The sequence below is a fragment of the Natator depressus genome, chromosome 5 (assembly GCF_965152275.1).
Source record: "Natator depressus isolate rNatDep1 chromosome 5, rNatDep2.hap1, whole genome shotgun sequence".
Lineage (NCBI taxonomy): Eukaryota > Metazoa > Chordata > Testudines > Cheloniidae > Natator > Natator depressus.
In genome coordinates, this window is record NC_134238.1 from 47,981,036 (window position 1) to 48,002,873 (window position 21,838).

Genomic DNA, 21,838 nt, shown 5'->3' on the forward strand with positions numbered 1-21,838 from the left:
GCGGAGTTGTCAACCACAGTCTTCATCCCAGAGCTTTAGGAGATCTTTTAGATAGACCAGGCCCAATCATGAAGCATGATAAGGACCAAGACCTTAACCTTGGCTTGATGTTCTGTGGGAATGGAGAGTGGAAGACAGATAGTTCTAGTGTGCTTGCTCAAGGGACGCGCCGCAAAGTTCAGTACTAGCTAGCATTTCCTAATGGCTGAAGGCATCATGTCCAGCTGTATTGCATTGCAACAGTCCAGATGGAAGGTGATGAAGCCAAGAATAACTGAGGGCAGGTCAACATCCACCAGGATAGGGATGGAGTTTTCTCGCCCATCAGATAGGGTAGAAAGCACTAGTGGATTCTGCTATGTGAGAGCTTGGCTTCAGTGAAGAATCCAGGAGCTCTCTTAACCTATGGACTGAATTGACCAAGCATGGGTGTGTCCCAAGGAGATGGCACTGTGACTGAAAACTCTTCAAAGTGCTTGCCTCTGCCCATTGGTATCACCTCTGTCTGGTCTGGGTTGAGTTTTGGCTAGCTGTTGTTCATCTATTAATTAACCTCATCCAAGCACTGGGCCATCTGGATGGTAGTGGTGTAATCATGTGTGAAGAAGGATAGGTACAGCTGTGTCTCATCTGCATATTGCTGGCACTAGAGTTTATGCATCTTACCAGTTCACCTAGTGGCCACATGTAGATGTTGAAAAGGACCAGAGAGAGAATTGATCCTTGTGGGACTCCACCTGTGAGGGGGGGGGGGTCTAGTGGAGGTGCAGTTTCCCATCACTACTCTTTGTGTGCCTTCCTTCAGGCAGGACTCAAACTACCTTAGCCATTCCTCTTTGACACCCAGGCAAAATACCAGTATCTCATTGTCAACAGTGGTGAATGGTGCTGAGAGATTTAGGGTGATGATAATGGATGTGTGCTCTCTAACCTGTTGTTCATGGTTCTTTCACCAACCAGGAAGGGCTCATGTCAGATACGTTGCTTGGGACAAGCACACATTTTTTCATCTTCTCTGTGTATATATATCTTCCTACTGTATTTTCCACTGCATGCATCTGATGAAGTGGGTTTTAGCCCACGAAAACTTATGCCCAAATAATTTTTTTAGTCTCTATGGTGCCACAAGTACTCCTCATTTTTTTTGCTGATACAGACTAACACGGCAACCACTCTGAAACCAATAGTCCTTGAAGAGTGGATGTACTGAACTCTGGGAATGCAGGTAGGCTGTTTGTTGGGTGGTAAAGGGGAAGTGGATCTAGGCTTCTTTGAAAAGCCTTCCTGTTTGTGTACAATCTTTTCAGTGAAGTAGGATGATAGTTATTTGCAGCGCTTGGTTCTGATGTGGGCTGTAGGCATTCTGGTTTAATAATGTAGTTTACCACTTAGGAGAGCTCCAAAGGTCAGGATTTGGCAGCTTCAATAGAAGGTTCTCTTGGCCAGTAATACAGCCTCAGCTTAGGTCTGGAGAAATTATTTGTTTCAACACATCTGTTTCAGCCTTCATTTTCTGCCATTGGCACTCATGTTTCCAACTTTCTCTCTTCATTTGCCACAGGGTATCAGAACACCAAGGTAATCTGTGTGGGCGATGGAGAGGAATGGGCTGTTTAGGGGCCAGCATGTTAATGGTTGAGGTTAGCTTATAATGATGAGGTTTCACCAGATCCTCTACTCCTTGTCTTGTGGGTGGTGGAATGCTGCTGTGTGCATGCATGCATGAGAATTTGATGGAATCTATGAGTCTCTGTGGTCAAATCAGGGTCATGGGTCTGTCTGGGGTCGCCTGAGACCTGGGAGAGCTCTAACCACTGCCTTAACATGGTGATGATTTGTCTAAGACAGTGGCTGGGTTGTGATGTCCTTGATCTTGACATCTAACCGGAACACCAGATCCAAGGTGTGACCAGCTGTGTGGGCTGGACCAGGGATGACCTACAGAAGTCCTAGGGAGGCAAGTGAAGAGATAAGTTTTGAGGGTGAGGGTTGTTCTACATCTATGGCCTTGTCAATATGGACTCATGAATGTTGAAATCTCCCAGGGCAAGAAGCCTGGGGTATTTCGCCACCAACTAGGTATCAGTGAGGTCCTTTCTGAACCATTTAGTCCTTCTTGGTCTTTAAATGATCGTCAAGTCTGTTAGCTTTGGGTCGGTTCCCTATTGTTAGGTTTCAGAGTAACAGCCGTGTTAGTCTGTATTCGCAAAAAGAAAAGGAGTACTTGTGGCACATTAGAGACTAACCAATTTATTTGAGCATAAGCTTTTGTAAGCTACAGCTCACTTCATCGGATGCATACTGTGGAAAGTACAGAAGATCTTTTTATACACGCAAACCATGAAAAAATGGGTGTTTACCACTACAAAAGGTTTTCTCTCCCCCCACCCCACTCTCCTGCTGGTAATAGCTTATCCAAAGTGATCACTCTCCTTACAATGTGTATGATAATCAAGTTGGGCCATTTCCAGCACAAATCCAGGTTTTCTCCCCGGCCCACCCCCCCACAAACCCACTCTCCTGTTGGTAATAGCTTATCTAAAGTGATCACTCTCCTTACAATGTGTATGATAATCAAGTTGGGCCATTTCCAGCACAAATCCAGGTTTTCTCCCCGCCCCTCCCCACACAAACCCACTCTCCTGTTGGTAATAGCTTATCTAAAGTGATCACTCTCCTTACAATGTGCATGATAATCAAGGTGGGCCATTTCCAGCACAAATCCAGGGTTTAACAAGAATGTCTGAGGGGGGGAAGGAGGTAGGAAAAAACAAGGGGAAATAGGCTTGACTAGAGACTGGGAGTGGCTAAGTCATTATGCAAGGAACCTATTTCCCCTTGTTTTTTCCTACCTTCCCCCCCCCCCCCAGACGTTCTTGTTAAACCCTGGATTTGTGCTGGAAATGGCCCACCTTGATTTTCATACACATTGTAAGGAGAGTGATCACTTTGGATAAGCTATTACCAGCAGGAGAGTGGGGTGGGGGGAGAGAAAACCTTTTGTAGTGGTAAACACCCATTTTTTCATGGTTTGTGTGTATAAAAAGATCTTCTGTACTTTCCACAGTATGCATCCGATGAAGTGAGCTGTAGCTCACGAAAGCTCACGCTCAAATAAATTGGTTAGTCTCTAAGGTGCCACAAGTCCTCCTTTGCTTTTTCCCTATTGTTAGATGAATTAATTCAAATGAACTAGTTTTATATTCAGTGCTTTGCCTACTAGGCACAATATAACATACGGTGGTACAGAGCAAGGAGATGTCCCAGTGGGTCACATCTGAGCAGTAAGAAAACCCGATAAGTTTCGATCAGAGAGAACTTAGGGATGGAGCCAGTGTGGTTTCACACAGGCCTGCAAATATCACGACTTCTTGTCCAGTAGCCTTTACTTGCTTACTACACAAAACCAGCTTGCAGTCATTACCACAGTCCCTTCCCATGGCTTGATTGTTGTTGAGAGAGGATGTATCCTTTTTAGAGATGAGCTTAATATGTAATTATCCTCATTACAAAGATTCTCGAATTTGGACAGCTAATTGTTATTTGTGCAGTGCTTTTCCATGTGGCTATTTCCTGGGGATTAGTGAATTAATACATTAGACTTGGGAAGCAAGGTGAAATTATGACTATGATTCAAAAAGATAAAGGTCAGTAGTGTGTTCATGAGACATCCAACCCCCCCACCCACCCCAGAGAAGTAGCGTAATAACATCACATAATGCGCTATCATGCCTCCATATATAAAATAAAGAATGGTTCAGTGGGCAGTAAAGAGCTGGGACCCAGGAAGAGCCTGGATTGAAATTTTATCCAAGCAGCTCGTTCATCATAAGATCTCAAGGAAGTCTCTTGCCCTCCTGATTTCTCAAGGTCAATCCATGTGGAAAACTACTCCCTCAATGTAACACTACAATTATATAAGGAACACCTTTCCTTGCCATTAAAAAAATACAAGTACTAAAGGTGTATATTCACTATAGCATGTGCTCTCTCTGTGTCTTTCTCTGACTGAATCGCTACATGACTCTGTGTGCTGGCAAGTGTTACAGCTCATTACTACAGAATTTACACCAGCTTGATGAAATGCAGTGCAAAGTCTTGCTCAATTTTGCACGTTAAGGGCTGGCACATAAATTCATGCAGCCCCAGGGGCAGCAGGCAAGGGAAATATTGCCGTTTTTATGTGTCAAATCTCATAAGAGATTTTAAAAATCAGCTCAGTAAATAAGTTCTGCTCTCTACTGAGAAATCAAAACTTTTTATTGAATTTAGTCACATTCTTGGAAAACAGTTTGGCCTAATCATTTCAAAAATACGATCTCTGTACACAGGCAAATGCTATGATGTGGCTCTAGAGACAGTTAATAGGTGGCTAGAGATTTTTATTTTATTTTATGCTATAAATGACAAAAAGATAAAGTATTTAGTATGTTCCAGCCTAACCTTGCCATGTACCAAGTGCCCAAAGATTGTGCTCAGCATCTTGTAAGACTGAGCCCTTCATGAAGGTCATTGGACCATAACCAAGCTGTTTATAAGTATTATTAGCACTTGCAGGTTTGCTGAAAAGCTTAGTTTTGAGTTTGCCTTAAAAACTAACAAACTTTACCAAGCTGTTTTGTATCTTTGCTTTGCATCACATAATCACATCAAACTAAAGGCACCGGGCATTAACTTGAAGAAACACCCCCTTTATTAAATGATTGAGGAACATTTAAAATTTTTTTTCGAACAGCAGAGAGAAAACAGAACCCCACTAGTGTGGGTGCGTCTCAGTAAGATGAATCTTCTTTATTGTCAATATTGAAATGTATTACCAAAGTCAATGCTGAGGAGCCAAAGATAAGCTGCTCTGGAAGTCATGGTAGAAAAAGGAATCATACCATACCTGATGAGCTGAAAGTAATTCTGACAGGAATGCTTGGCACCTGCAAAATAAACCTGCCTCTAAATGGCGTAATAACAAGCAAGGTGATTTGCACTACTAAACAGCAGCAGAAGGTCAGAGAAAAAGCGGAACCAGTTCTTTGAAATACATTTCTCTACTGCACATAAAAATGAGAAACGGAGGAGAGATCGTTAATATTCTCCTGACAATGCCTGGAAAACGTGTCTACTGAGGTGGCTATTGAAAAGGTACAGTGCTGTTTCAGGGAGGTGATTTCATTGTTGTTAGCCTAAGCTAGCTGATTTTCATTAGTTTTTAAAAGCTCACATTTTAGTTCAGCTAAATATTAGAAATGTCTGAATAATGGCGAGCGGTCAGGTTGCACACTAGATCTCATTTTAAAGACCACCTGCCTATGGCATGCTGGCCTGTTTTTTAAATACTTTCTTCATTTCAAATACCTAAATCCAGAGGCCACCTGTTTCCTGCCTTTGCCTTCTTCAGTTTCATAAGTTTTATTGTAAACACAGGTGAGCGAAAGACATTGCTTGATGTTGGGGGGGGTTGAGGAATTTCAACAACAGCTGAAGCACAAGCCAGCTACGTCTGGAGCTTTCCAGCCTCCTCAATGAACTCGATGAGAGAAGTAAAATCTTTCCCCCTTAAAGATACTGTTTGTAAAAATGACCATACTGGATTTTGAACTGTGGCCCATCTAGTCCAATAGTTTGTCTTTGGACTTTTAACACACCCCCAAAAATAGATCTACGGGCAGATTCTCAGCTGCTGTGAATGGAGCTACACCAATTAATATTAGCAGTGGAGCTGGCCCAATGTGCTTGGGGAATAAGCCTCACATTTGCTTAAGTCTAAGTAAGAGTCAATTACCCATTCTGCTAGCCCAATGACATCAAGCTTGAAAAAGGCCACTTTTGGACTATTCCTAATCCGACTCACTAGAAGTACAGTTTACAACAACAGGAAGCAAGCAAGTCATTGCAATGAGGGTGCAGGCATTATGTTCAGAAGACTGGCCTGCTGTCAGCAGGCAGGTAGAATAGAAATTTACTATAAAGCTAGCAACTCCTTGGTAGAGGTTTGTGACTATTTAAGGCACTATTTCCCAAATGATGGATTGTGGGTCACGGGAAGGTTCTGGATGGGTAGTGGGGCCGGTGCGGAGGGAAGGTTGGAGAACGAACCCAACCCATAGTGGCAGTTCCTGTCCCTTGGGGCCGGGCCCTGCTCCGGGCAACCAGGGTCACACAACCACTCAGCATTGTGACCCCATGCACCAGGTCACAACACCCGGAGCAGGAAGCCAAGCCCAGCCCCGTGGGACAGGAGCTGCTGCTGTGGAATCAGTATCCCACTCCAGCTCCCAACCCTCCACACTGGCCTAGGGTGGAGGGTGGTGCTGCAGGTGATCAATGCTGGAGGAGAAGAATGCTGGCCTGTGACCGCCTTGACCCCGGGATGGACTGTAAAAAAAAAAAAAAGACGAAGTGCAGTTGGTGGGTTGCTTACTAAAAAGTTTGGAACCACTGATCTAAGGCCTATGTGAAATGTGAATCAGTTTAGCTACTAATTTAGGCTAGTCTGGTGTAAATCTTTTGTTTGGCGTTCAGTCACTACTGTGTTTGACAGTAGCAGAGCGCAGATACAAGACCGGACAGCATACATTTTAGAAGAAGGTCTTCTAAGGTTGCATCCGATGAAGTGAGCTGTAGCTCACGAAAGCTTATGCTCAAATAAATTTGTTAGTCTCTAAGGTGCCACAAGTACTCCTTTTCTTCTTCCCACTCTGTTCAGAGTGCGGGAATGTCATGAAAGTTAAAACCTTCCAGAGAGGTACAGACTATTTATTAAATCCAACAGAAGAATACAAATATTTCTGAAGAACAAAAGCCAAGAACAGGTACTGGTTTATTATTCTCTAACAAACCGAGTGAAAGTAGAAAGGTGGCTTTCTCCTTTATAGAAAAGCAGTGAAGGCTTAATGGGATTCAGTTAGACTAAAGACACTACATGTTCTTCTCTTCTTTTCCCTCCGTGTGGGAAAGCTTCATTTGGTGAATTTTAATGCTAATGTAAGTAAGGGCACTTTCTGTAACCAGGCACAGTTATACTACAATACATTGCCAAGCTGACCTACAGCACCTGTGCACAGAAATCATGCCCAACACAGGCTGATTCTCTGTTGTTAACAGACCTCTGCTAAGGTCTAAGTTGAGACCCCCCCGCAAAGAGCCTCCTTTGTGAGGTGAGCCATGTGTGAACCCAGCTCTGCAGAGCTGCAAGGCTAGTAACTCAGAAACCCATCTAGTCTTCCAAGCAGAGTACATTTTTATAAATATTACAGCCCGCCACGCTCACTGGTCCATCTTCCCCTATCATATCACTATTGTGAAAAAGTTACTGATTCATACTATGAAAGCTCACATAGCAGGCACTTATCTCTAAACATGGAAATCTGCACTTTTAAACTCAAGAGAAAAGCAACACCGATCTTTGCAGTTCCTATCAGCAGTCTTATGTCATGACAGTTCCAAACATCACTACCTTTGAGCTTGTCCTTCTTTCTGTTACTCCTTGTGAAGCATTGGAAACCATGTGTCATAAATTAACGATTACAAAAAATTGCTTTTAAAAAAATAACTTAATTGTTATATTTATGGTGCGGGAAATCTTGCACTGAATATTAAATACTATTCTTAGAGCCTTTTGGTCATCGAGGGAGCAACTGCGTAGAGTTAGAAAAGCAAAATACAATTTCATCCCAAAGTGCTACTGGTATTAGAAAACGCGCAATCAGAGGTAAACAATATTTTCTTCAACTCTCGCTCCGTTTTCTGCATCCTGCGACCTGTGAGGCTGCTGGTTCACCAGCAGAACATCGGCAAGCGACTGGGCCTGGATGCATCCAGGATTCAGACTGTGCGTTCTTGGACACCGGATCTGGGATGCCGTTAAGTCTGTAACACATACAGAGGACATGGTACAATAAACAGCTGATTCAGACTCATAACTAACAGACAAAATTCTTACTTTGTGATTGGCAATTTGTTAAACCACCACTGTGTATGTACAGTATTTGTGCATAAAGAAAAACGTAGTTACTATAGGAATGCACCCTACAGTGGGGCACAATGTAGGCCTTAGTCACAGCCCAGTGAAATCAATGGATATCTTTCCATTGCTTTCCACGGGCTTGGGCTGATGTCATTGTTTTTAACCATGGTACTAAAAACATAAGCAACTATTATCCATAAAAGGAGTTTGTGTCTATCCTGTAGTTATTCTGTGTGCACTTATGGAATGGTGTAAAACCTGTAAGAGAAGGGTTTGGAAGGTAGAATACAGTAAATAATACATATTCTGTTTGCCCTTGTTAGTGAGTCCACTCCTTTCGTAAAGGTATTACACTGTCACACAGCACATAATGGGGTGTATTTTCAGCCAGGCTGAGACTTTATTTGTGGGTGCATTTTTTGTGCTTGCAGATAAATTACATAAGAATGGCCAGACTGTGTCAGACCAATGGTCCATCTAGCCCAGTATCCTGTCTTCCAATTGTGGCCGCTGCCAGATGCTTCAGAGTGAATGAACAGAAAAGGGCAGGTATCAAGTGAGCCATCCCCTCTCATCCACTCCCAGATGCTGGTAGTCAGAGGTTTAGGGATATCCAGAGCATGGGGTTCTGTCCCTGACCATCTTGGCTAATAGCCACTGATGGACCTATCTTCCAGAAACGTACCTAATTCTTTTTTGAAACCAGTTATTTTTGGCCTTTGCAACATCCCTTGGCAATGAGTTCCAGAGAGTGACTGTGCATTGTGTTAAGTACTTTTTTGTTTTAAAGAAGTTTGTTTTAAACCTGTTGCCTATTAACTTCATTGGGCAACCCCTGTTTTTGTGTTATGTCAAGAGGTAAATAACACTTCCTTATTCACTTTCTCCAAATCTCATGATTTTATAGACCTCTATCATAGCCCCCTCTCCACTCCATCATCTCTTTTCCAAGCTGAACAGTCCCAGTCTTTATCACTCCTCATATGGAAGCGGTTTCATACCCATAATCATTTTTGTTGCCCTTTTGTGTATTTTTTTTCCAATTCTAATATCTCTTTTTTGAGATGGGGTGACCAGAACTGCATGCAGTATTTGAGTATGGGCATACCATGGATTTATGTAGTAGCATTATGATAGTTTGTCTTATCTATCCCTTTCCTCATGGTTCCTAACATTCTGTTAACTTTTTTGACTGCCATTGCACACTGAGTGGATGTTTTCAGAGAACTATCGATGATGACGCCAAGACCTCTTTCTTGAGTGGTGACAGCTAATTTATATCCCATCATTTTGTATGTATAGTTGGAATGTTTTCCAATGTGCATTACTTTGCATTTATCAACACTCTCAGAATTTCATCTGCCATTTTGCTGCCCAGTCATCCAGTTTTGTGAGATCTGTTTGTAGCTCTTCACAGTCTGCTCTGGATTTAACTATCCTGAGTAGTTTTGCATTGTCCGCAAACTTTGCCACCTCACTGTTTACTCCTTTTTCCAGATCATTTATGAATATGTTGCATAGCACTGGTCCCAATACAGATCCTTAGGGGACCCCGCTACTTACCTCTCTCCATTTTGAAAACTGATAATTTATTCCTACCATTTGTTTTCCTGTATTATAACCAGTTACTGATCCATAAAAGAACCTTTCCTCTTATCCCATGACTCCTTACTTTGCTTAAGACCTTTGGTGAGGGACCTTGTCCGAGCCCTGAAACTCCAATTGTGGGAGCAAACCTTAACAGTTACAAGTCTAGCTGATTTGTACTTGCAATCTGCAGTTAGATGTATAGCGAGTCTTGGAAGCGTTAGATGTTCTCGGTAAATGTGGTAAACGTCAATTTCACTGCACACACAAACCGACAAAAATATTTCTATTGAAAATAATCGAAATGTACAGAAATGCAAATTAAGAAAAACACTGCTTGAGAATGGATTAGAATTTGATTTAAGGATATTTACTTTTTATATTTTGATATGATCTTGACAATTTGTGTTTTAATGGTTATAAAACTAACTTTTTGTATCTCAACATAATTGCCTGATCCTCCCCATAATTTCCCCAAACTGTGAAAATTTAAATCAATACAAATCTAAGAAAACATTGATATCCATCAAAATTACTAAAAAATAAAAAATTCTGCCAAGTCTAGTTATAACTATTCAGATTTCACAGCTCAGCCACAGACTTCCAGTGTGACATCGGACAAGTCAATCTACCTTCTGCCTCCATTCTGTGTGCTTAAAATGAAGCCCAACTATACTACATTGTGCAGTGGGCTTGGATTCATTTGAGTGGCTTACTGGTTTAACAATGAAATCTACATATTTCAGTGAAGTGATTCACCAGTTCACATCTTCAGTGTAACTGCCTGTGATGCAAAGACACTTCAATCCATGTTTTCTTTTTAAACCAACTGTTACAATCGTGATACTGTGTTTTAAATGTGTCATTGTGATGGATAAGATATTTGGTTAAACTAAACTTTCTAGATTAACTCGTGTTCTTCTATTTTGCTAAATAGCATAACATCTTCCAAAGGAAACTGCATCCTCTGAGATCATCACAAGGAGGAGGCATCATTGCACAGAGGACTCAGCTCATGGCATTGGCATCAGCAAGTCTTGAGTCCTGATCAGGCTGTGCCAGTGACTTTCACTGTTACTTTGGACTAGTTGCTTCCCTCTCGTCCTCAGTGAACCCCATCTGTAAAACTGAGAACACGTTTGCAACTCTGATCTCAAATGGTTCAGTTTGTACAACAAGAGGCAAGCATTAACATTTACTGCAGATGGAAACACTTCTGACTCCATCACTACTGCAAGAAATTATTCATGGACAGTTTTTGAAATCCTGCTCATAGACTCAGACTTTAAGGCCAGAAGGGACCATCACAGGCATCAGTCTGACCTCCAGCACATTGCAGGCCACAGAACTTCACCCACCCACTCCTGTAATAGACCCCTAACCTCTGAGTTACTGAAGCCCTCAAATCATGGTTTAAAGACTTCAAGTTCAGAGAATTCACCGTATATTTCTTTCAAAGTTCAGGAAAGCATGAGTCTCAAATAGGGGAAGTTTCAGCCACTATGAGGGTGACAAGTATTTTTTGGCCAACAAATGCTCTGTGTAAGCTGACAGATGAGGAAAGCGCCATTCTTGGCTGCCATTTGGAAAGGCCAGAACATAGGCCCTGCCTAATAAAAGCACAATGTGTCCCAAAGATGACATAATCAGTCTATGAATGGAGAGGGTGCCTGCTGTCTCAATGCTTCAGTGCCATGAGACCTCTCCAGAGAGCAGCTGGTACCACAGAGGGCAGCAAGATGCCATGACGACAGCAGCTGCTCGGGGGAGAATGAAGGAACTGCCCTGGAACAGCAAATAAGTATCTCAGGTGTAGGAAGAGTTGAACAAATGGGGCCTGCTGTATGTTTAGTTATGCCACCCTGCTCTTTTGTTATGCATAGTAGTGACAGCTGAAAAGAACAGTGCTTTATGAGGCTCTTCATCCAAACTGTCCACACTGGGACAGAGTTCCTTTACCAAAAGGAAGAAATTATAATAGTCAAGTGCTAAAGTGGATACTGCTAGAAATAAATAGTCAAGTATTATTCTCTAGTATTGATATGCAATGGAGGTAAGAAGCTGCTGCAGATTGTGGGTAAAGGTACAGGACGGCTGTCTGTGTGAGCTTCTTTTGGTGGGTACCATCTTATTCCCCTGGCTACACCAGACACAAAATCAGTTTCATAATCTTCCTTGTGCGTCTCAGTTACCTTTAGGATTAAGCAAGATCTTTTTTGCTGATTTTCCAGCCCTTCCCCCAACTTTGAAGCAAATTTCCAAATTTTAGGTGACCACTCTACTACAGCCACTGAGGCTTAGCTCCAACATGGATCTCTTTTGTAGAACATGGTTTAAACCAGAGCGCTTCTTGTGAGGTACTGATCACTATCAGCTCCCACTGATTTTTACTCAGCCCCTCACAAGATGTGATAAGCACCCGGCAGCACCAGGTCCTTCATGATTCAATTATTTCTCACTGACATCATTAATGTTATTGCACATAACCATGTTGTGCTGAACAGGATGTTACTTCCCCAGTGACTGTAACCCCAGCAAAAGCAGATGTTGTGGGAAAGGTAGGAGACGTGGCAGCCAACCTGAACTGAGGGCCAGATTCTTGGTCCCAGTTTCAGCAGCATGAAACAAGTGGAAAGTTGCCCTGAAGGAGCAGCTGAGGGTTCCTCCTGACAAAGGGGAGCCCTCAAGCAGATTAGTCCTGGTGCTGGCCTCAAAACATCCTGTAGCTCCTTCTCAGATATGAAACAAAATATATCATCACCATCTGTTTAACTAACTCTTATTTAAACACACAAGGCCAAATCCTCAGCTGCACCACGTTTCCTCTAGGCAGAGCTAAAGAGAGCAGGAGAAAAAGGTCTACTCCCCTTGTGCTGGGTTGGTTAGATTCTACTCCAACTACCCTACCCCAGAGGGCGTGTCGAAGGTAGGAAAGGGTAGGAACTGGGTGACTTTGAGTAGCCCTAGACTGCTGTATGCTACACTGGGGGCTGCTTCAGCCCAGCCCACCGCAGTATAGATGCAGTGGAAAAATGGCTTCAAGCCACCCTTCTCCCTCAGCTGAGGATCTGGCCCTGTATGTTTAAACTAGAGTTATTGAAACCATTCAATGACGATTTATGTCAAAAGGAGCTGGAGGCTGTTTCAATAGCTGGTAAGTACTAAAGTCCACAAACAACTGAGACACAGAAACACATAGGCAGTTTCAGTATTAAAAATGAACCAAAATCTGTTTAAATGTAAATAAGAGCAGATATTAGCCAGCTGGCTAAAGTGCATGTAAATGAACTGTGCAAGGAACATTTTACTCACAAGGATGTAGTTTCTGTACAGCCAAACTGGAACGACAGAGGGCAAATATAAGCAGGTTTCAGCTCCCATGGACTTCTGAGCCAAAACCCGACGTCATATAAAATGTGGTTTAATTTAGGTGTAAAGTGGTCAGAAAATGGGTGCAAATGACAAAGCAGTGTAACTTGCGCCAATCGAGGATGCAGCGTGTGTGCAAAATGAATGTAACTTGCACCTCGAGGGACTGGCATGGCAATGCAGCAGGGAAAACGACTAACAGGATGGTGTAAGACAAACCGACTCCCCACCTTCAGTCCCATGTCATGCTGTATTGATTAAATACCACAGATGGTCTCCCTGACCACCACTCTGTCCTGGAAACAGTGCTCTTCAAGTCGGCCTCAGGTGCTCAGACACCATAGTAAGCAGACAGGAAGGACAGACAGACAGGGTGTCAGGGAATTAGGGAGAAATCCTACCACAAAACGTGGGTGTATATAAACAGAAAATCCCCTACAGCTCCCTCCTGCTCTGACCCAGATTCCCTCTCTCCTCTCAGGTCCCCTTAGGGTCCATATGCAGTGGCCTCCCCATGGAGTAGGTGTAGAATTCCTTTGCCCCAGTCCCCCAATCCCAACTGTTGTCATGTTCTGTGCAGAACCAGTTCAACAAACTGAACGGGGTTACTGTGATTTTTACAGCCACACAGCGTACATTTCAGCTCCTTTTTGCATCAAATACTTTAAAAAAACAAACAATAATGCCTCCATTTTTCCCTTTACAACTAAACAGCTTTTGTACCATGCACCAGGTTTTATCCCACGTTCATCTGGACTGACAGCTGACATGTCGAGTTCAGCCCAAAGCTATTTGAAATGGCAGAAGTACTGTATTTAACCCTGAAAGCAGCATTCCTACATAATGGAAAGCATTGGCAGAAGCCAAAAGTATTGTGTTAGTGTAAATGTGATTGAGTCTGGGATTTTCAAAGGAGTTAGGCATCCACCAGCCATTGAAATTCAATGGGAATTGAGTGCCTAAGTCCCTTAGGCATCTTTGAAAATTCCAGCCTATATTGCTACTGCATCTGTCTAGATTTCTGCCCGTCACCATAGTATCTGAGTGTCTTGCATATGAAATCAATAGCAATAGCCAAGTCCTTAGTGGGATTCATGGAGTCTCTGGCTCTTCTCCCTTTTTGGGGGGCAGACTCACTCTACTTGAGAGTTATCTGGATTTTTATTATATGCTAAGTATTTTCCCAGTATTAAATGGATTTTACATGTTAGGGGTTCACTTGTGGCTGTGAACAACCAGCCATGCGAGAGGACAGCCTGAAGTGTGCTGCCCCATTGCGGTGCCAGGAGGCAATGAAATGAAAGCTGGAGTGCAAGGGGAGCACTGTGCCAGTCTTTGAAAGAATATGGATGTGCCCCCTACCTGTGTGTGGCCATTTCTGCTGCCTGGCACAGAGTGGTGGATTGGTGCCACGGCTCCTCTCCTTCCCCTTTTTTGAGTTACTGGGTGCCAATGCAATTGCTAGATGCAGAGTGTCTGCACTCAGGGAAGTGCATCTGGCCCACACCCTGCACAGAAGGGAGAGAGCTTGTTGTGCCCACTCCCCCCCTCCACAGAGGGCTGGGCACAAGCAGGCCTTTGGTGTCTCTGAGGGTCTGGCATTACTTCAACTGTCCCTCCATGAAAGGCTTCACACTGGAAACTGGAAGTGTTATGAACTTCTCACACACCCAGAAAAATTTTGACCCTCATACCACTGAGGAAAGAGGAGCCTAATCCATTTCTTAACCAGCTGAATAAGACTGAAAATCGACCTAGGAATTTTAATGCTGCCCTTTACTTTTAACCAGTCCTACAGAAGAAAAACCAGCTGCTACATTGCTCAGGCAAACAAGCATCCTCCTGCATGAGAGATCTTTTCACAAAAAGCAGAGGAGCAATTAGATCAAAACAGACCCAGGGTTAATTAGCCTCGTCAGTCTTTTGAGTATTTTGTTGTTAGTAGATTTAAAACGAAGGAATCAGAGTTCTAGTTCTATGACATTAAAGGTCTGCGACAGCATAATCTTTTCTTCTGTCTCTGCCTTCGATTGTTGATCACGGTAAAATTACTGGAGTGTCACAGGGCTATGTATGCCTATTATCTGTGCAATTCATAGTTTAAACAAAGCAGCGTGGATTTTGTTTTAGCCTTCCAGTTGTTTAGAAAGGTTCTGTTAAGAGCCTTTGGACCAAGTCCATGGCTTAAATGGGTGCAACTCCATGTTGTTGACCTATGGAGTGGGGTCGTTAAAAACAGTTTTGTAAAGATTCTCAGATACCATTGTTGTCAACAAGGTTCAAATCTTGGATCTTCAGCATCAGATACACAGGTCTCTTCACCACTTGAGCTGAAGGTGACCTCCTTTAGGCTAAAATATTTATTTTTGGTTTTTATCCTATTATATAGACGTGTCAACAATTGTGCTGGCTTTAAAAAGTGCACAGCTTTTAAAACACTTTCTTTCTACAGTATTTCCATTGGACACTGACAGCAGAGATTTAAAAACAGGTATTACTTAAAATCACACCCTTCTACACATTAAATGTCTAGTCTCACCTCAGTGTGGAGCACTGCCTACCAGCTGTCAGATATTGCTTAATATTAATTTAATTAGGTGTGAATTCTCTACTAAGTTGTCTATGTGGTAAGCTTTGAACCTTTAGATGACTAATGACACACACACATGGTCCAATGGGTAGTCTTTGAACAATGAACAATGAACACATTTTATTGACCTACTTCTTTTCCAGCTCATTAAACACAGCTGCACACAAATGATCAAGAGAAAATAATCATCATAAAACCTTAGAATGCTTTTTTATACAAAAGAATCACAAAGAATGTTACTGGCTGTAAATACAGGGATCATTTCACCCATCACAGTAGCCAATCTGTGCCAGCACACTACACAAACATCAGCTTTAGAAAGAAAGTAAAGAATATTTTATCCAACTGATAAAACTGGGGAAACACAGGTAGATACCCCACGTAATGTAAACACCAGAGCTGGAATGTAGCCAGGATACTGAAGTTAAAACAAATTACAGTGGGTAGCTAAAGCTTCAGTATGAGCTCACACTGGAGAAACAGAAATTCTGTAACAAACCACACCTTAGAACAGTGCTCCCCATACTTTTGGGAGCTGTATCCCCTTCAGGAAAAATCAAACCAACTGCACCTTCCCCCCACAGCACTGCCACATACTGCTAAAAGCCTACACATCTTAATTTATTCATCTTCCGCCACCTCAGCTAACCCTTTGCACGCCGTGATGGCTACAATGCTAGTGTGGATAATCATAGTAAATCTCTCTCTCCTTTCCTACATACATTAATTTTCAAAGTAGCAGCCGTGTTAGTCTGTATCCGTAAAAAGAAAAGGAGTACTAGTGGCACCTTAGAGACAGACCAATTTATTTGAGCATAAGCTTTCGTGAGCTACAGCTCACTTCATCGGATGCATTTTTACATATGTTAACGTACAGCTAAATCGTTAACAATGCAGACATTTAAAGTGTGATCACTGGCATTTGAATTAGCACCTGTTGAAATGAAAGGTTAATTCATTACTGTCGTTTCAGGCTCTCTGCAAACTCAGGCAGACATCACTGCATTGGTTAAACTGATATTTTGTAGGCTTTTCTGCAATCATAAAAGACAGACACTTAAAAAATGAAAGCTGAGGTCCTCGAGAACTATAGCTGCTGTGTCCACCTCCCAGGTCATTGTTCACGAGCCCCTCAAGGGGCCGTGCCCCACCCTTTGACTAATACTGCCATAATATAATACTAAGTCACAGATTCATTACCCATGCAGAAGGAAGAGTGCCTTCTACAGAGGTACTATGCACACTTCCCAAAGCACCAGAGTTTTTACTTGGTGATTTCCTAAGCACTGACCAAGTTCAACTTTTTAGCTTATAAAAGCTGCCAAGACCAAAACCCAAGGTGATGTGAGTACAAAAGGCCTGAAAACAATGTGAAGAGCCATTTCAGTAACTAAAATAATGCCAAGTGCTTGTTTTAAATTCATTATGTGCTTATCTTACCCTTTAATGGAAGAAGCTGCTGATTACTGTAGGAAAACCATGGACACCACTAAAATTGGAAGCATGTGATCAAAGCCTCTTATCTGATGGTCATAGTGAAAAAATCTTTATGCTCCGCTGATTTCAACAGACAGGGAAATGTTCCCTTTTTCTGGTCTGTGAGGGATCTCCTGACAGTCATCTTAATGTGGCCATTGCTGACTTTGCTTTGTCTTCTAATCAGCACTGGAAGGAAGCATGCTGTGTTGATTTCGCCTCCTGTGGGCATTTACAAAAAATACTGCAAAACCGGAACCTTGGCATGTAATCTGTGTTATGTGCATCTCGGACACAGGAAGTTTAGGGGTGTGATTAAATACTTTGAAATGGGCTCTTTTTAGATTGTTTGATAAACACACTGTGAATACGTAACTGCTGTTGAAACAGTTTGCGTAAAACCAAAGGGAATATTTTACATTAAGGCTGGGAAAACACTTACCAAGTAAACTTGTGGCTTTGTCTCAACTCCTTTCAGTGAAGTGCTTCCCTTGAGCAAAAGGAACAACCTCAGACATTACTCTTCCTCTCTCCCTCCCCCTTCATTTTCCCCACTTGTCTCTTTTATCCATAACCCTGGCCTTACCCTTGAGTCTGAATTCATCAGCACTTCCTTCATCTCCATTTTCTATAAATCTATCACCACATCCTGCAGCAGTGCCCATGTACGATGCTGGTCTGATTTCACTTCCACTGTAATCTGCAATTGTAACTTCATGTTCCCTTGCTTTAACTACTGCTAACCCCTTCTTTATGACCTTCCCAAATGCTAGCCTCTCCAGACCCCATCAGGTGACAATGCAGGCCATCTCCTCCCAAAAAGTAAAAAATGGTACCAAATCAGTCACATTCTCAAACTACTGCAGTGGCTCTCCAGTCACTTCTGGAGGCAGTCCAAAATTGCCCTCCATATATTTATGCTTTTATGGACGTGCTACAGCATATATTAAGACCAATTTCTCGCCTCATCTGCTATCTATTATTGAATTCTGGAAATATATTCTTTACAGTTACTCTTTAAAGTGTTTTTCTTTTTTGGATGAAAGACTCTAAGCAAAATAAAATTGCACTGTAGAGTAGAACCTCACTTATTCTCATTAGCATTCACATTCAGAGGATCTGGTGTGGAACAAACTTCCAGAGGAGATTAGATAAATCCAGTCTGGCCAACCTTTAGAGTATGTCTACACTGGAGTTGGGAGGTGTAAATTCCAGCTTATTGGAAATTAGACATACCTGTGCTAGCTCTGATCCTGCTAGCACACTAAAAATAGCAGTCTAGCCACAGTGATATGAGTACTTGGCTAGCCACCCCAGTACTCATGGAATTGTACTTCAGGCGGCTAGTACAGTATGGGTATGTCTACTTGAATGGGAAATTACACCTTCTAGCTCAAATGTAGACCTACTTTTAGAAAATTCTACAAAACCTTCTGATGTGCTAAAGTTTTTCTATCATAAACATAACACTGACACCATCAACATCCCGTCATCGCTCACTACCACACCAAAACACCCTACCCAAAGAAGAGCTTTCTATAACCAGATAAGGAAGGCAAGCCAGAGATTCCATGAAGTTTACTAGGAGTTTCACCATGGCCAACATATTTTATGTGGAAGGCATTCAGCTACTATGGTGATAGGTGGCAATACAAGACACAGACAGACAGACAGACAATCTGCCCCAGATTTCTTAGCAAATATTAAGCAGATACTGTTGTGAGGTCTCGTATTACTATGACTCCATTATTTTTATATAATTTGCTACAGGGCATTTCCTGGTATATTATGAAGTACTATAATAAATAATTAAAGCTAGATTGCATTTTTCACAATAAGCAAGCAAGGTACATTTTGTGATTCAGTAGCCAAGACTTTTATTGTGGGTACTTGCATCCTTACTATTTTGCAAAATTTGATTATCTTCAAAGGGTTTCTCTGGGCCATTAGAGTACATTATTTATTCATACTGGTGCACTGCATCTATTCCAGGCTGTAAGTGCATTACAAAATTTATATGAAACAGTTTTAATAATGTATTAAAACAAGGCCCCCTACCAAGCCTACATCCATAGATCATACTGCATAAGAGAAACACAGCCTCCCCATCAGCTCTTCTTCACCTCAAAAAACAATTAGTAAAGTTCTACTGAATGGTGGCTCCCTTTCCTGAGAGATCACCTCTCTCTCCGGGACACAGTGTCACATGTGAGATCAGCAGACCCTCTCAAGTTGAGCTGAGGATTGAGTGTTGTGTGTGTGTGTGTGTGTGTGTGGGGATCTTCCGTGTTGGAACTTGTTCCCCTGTCCCACTCCACTTCTCCAAATCCCAGATCTGCTAACCTTCTGGCCATGCTACAAAGCCCATCCTTCTGGTCTCTTCTCCAAGGATGCTGTGTCCTTTATTTACTTTGTGGTTTCTAATTTATGGGATGGACACATACAACTATATTTCAGAAATCTGAATGAATAAATAAAAGTAAATAAGCATGTAGCCATCGTTACAGTTAACAGACTATGGGGATAGAGTCACTTTAAGGGACTGAAAACTTGCATGTTGTCTCCATTCGTTTTATGCTATTGGAACAACCGTGTGCCTCATCTACCCCCCCACCCCCCCCAAAAAAACCCCAAGTGTATATGTAAAGGTTGATGATGGCCTTTATTTTTTATACCTACATGGCCAAATCCTCTAATTCTCCTTACTCTAGCTGTCCCATTGACATCAAAGCCCACTCCACCAAAATCAATGGGACTACATGTGTGAGTAAAATGAGAAAGGTTTGGCCATTATCCTGTTTTTGTGTGAGAAATTGGCATGTAAGGCGCCACTGAGTAAGAGGTGCCCACGTATGTAAAATATATAAAATGCCAGTGGTATGTCCGAAGGAAGGGGATGATTAATCTGAATGCTGCACTTCCACAGAATTATAATGCTATTTTAGACTTATCTCCTAATTAACAAAACCCTCAGACTGGGACATTGGAAATTGGAAAGAGTAAAATTATACAAGAAATCCTCTATTTAAATTAGCCAACATTATAAATACAACACTTAGTTAACTGTCTTAATTATAAGGCTATGTAATACCACTTCATCCATTGTGGTTATGTTCGAAGACTAGATAAGATATTTTCACTGACAGAATTAGTAACAGAAGTATAAGACCCTACAACTACGGAGGCCAAAAGCAAGTGTAGGTTGAAATATGCTAATTGCAGATGACATATAATGACATATTTTTCACTTTGGTATCACACTGCCATGTGATTTAATCCCTTTTGCCATCTGCTTTAAACAAATGGTGATGTTATTCCCAAGAGGAAAACATACTTCCCTTATGATTCACTTCCACCAAGCATCCCACAAACATTGCTTTATTAAAGTTGAACATAAAACGTTGTGTGCTGTGTCATGAGACAAGACTAAAACTTGTTGCCAATTTCAAATTTAAAGACGATTTTATTCTGCCTGTGAGGTTATCTCCTAGCATTAATGCATCTGTGCAATATTAGTGCTAGCACTGATGGAATTACCTTGTCTTACAAATATCTATATTTGTTCAATTAGCTGAATTACAACTATGCTTTGAGCAATGGGTACCTTCGATGCAGTCACTCATACTAAGGGTACTGGGAATGTGTCTAGAACAAAAGACACAAAATACTCATCTTAGAATTAATGGAATGCTGTCAACTTGGCATCTAGTCAATTTCAAAAACTATGTTAAAAGTAGTTTCAGATACCACACCTGCCCATGAGTCTCCATGTCAATTTTGTGGGTTTGCAACCACATATTCCTCTATTTGAAAAAGTGTTTCTCCTCCTTATTCCTGGGTGAAAGACCTATAAAAGCAATGAAGGAATACAGGGCAAACAGTAAAAAGTGACAATATACAATATGTTGTCAAATGCACAGAGTAAGCAGACTTGGGGGGGGGAGGGTATTTTTCCATGCTAATCTGCATTTTTTTTCCCTGCTAAAATTATGCAGATGGAATATTCAGAGCCCCTTTTTTGCTGTTTGCCATACAGGATTTCCCTAAATGAAATCAGAAATCCTGTTAAGTGTGTACTATACTTGGGTGCCATTTTTTTTTTAAATGCAGATGTTGACTGCTGCACCAGATGACTTCCTAATCTGATAATTTCAAATGAATTGGTTCATTGTTGATGGGTTATGTAAGCGACAATATGATATATGCAAAAGAAGTTTATGTTTCGATACAAAATTTGGTATTTAAAAATAAACAGTTAAAAGACAAATAAAGGAACTGTGATGACATTTTTGTAACAACAAGGAGTCTGGTGGCACTTAAAGACTAACAGATTTATTTGGGCATAAACTTTCGTGGGTAAAAAGCTACTTCTTCAGATGCATGGAGTGAAAATTACAGCTGCAGGCATTATATAATGACATATGAAGAGAAGAAAGTTACCTCACAAGTGGAGAACCAGTGTTGAAGAACTGAATCAGCAGAAGTGGTTTTCTACCCACGAAAGCTTAGCCCAAATAAATCGGTTAGTCTTTAAGGTGCCACCGGACTCCTTGTTGTTTTTGTGGATACAGACTAACAGGGCTACCCCTGATACAGTACTTGACATTTTTGTAACAGTTACTCAACATCTTGAAAGTCCCAACTGATGAATGAATCCCTATGAGCTGTAGCTCACAAAAGCTTATGCTCAAATAAATTGGTTAGTCTCTAAGGTGCCACAAGTACTCCTATTCAATAAAGCACTCAAACATGAGCTCAAAGTTAAATATGTACCCAAGTGCTGTTCTGAATAGTGATGGTTTTCAGAATCAGGGCTTTGCTAACTTGGAGCCCTGGCGAGACAGTATGAGCACTTT

At 41.7% G+C, this 21,838-nt stretch overlaps 1 protein-coding gene across 7 annotated transcripts in view; it reads right to left on the reverse strand.

Moving 5' to 3' along the window:
• Window positions 1–4,315: 4,315 nt before the first annotated feature.
• Window positions 4,316–21,838, reverse strand: part of ARHGEF28 (Rho guanine nucleotide exchange factor 28) — a 192,943-nt gene continuing 175,420 nt past the window's right edge. For 4 of the 7 annotated variants that reach the window (XM_074952737.1, XM_074952736.1, XM_074952738.1 and 1 more), the window contains one exon: window positions 4,318–7,863. In XM_074952737.1, coding sequence (XP_074808838.1) covers window positions 7,700–7,863 — 164 coding nt within the window. In that variant the 3' untranslated portion in view covers window positions 4,318–7,699. Of the gene's footprint in view, window positions 7,864–21,838 lie in introns of all 7 variants that reach the window. The other 3 variants (XM_074952734.1, XM_074952733.1, XM_074952735.1) reach the window with 2 other exon arrangements.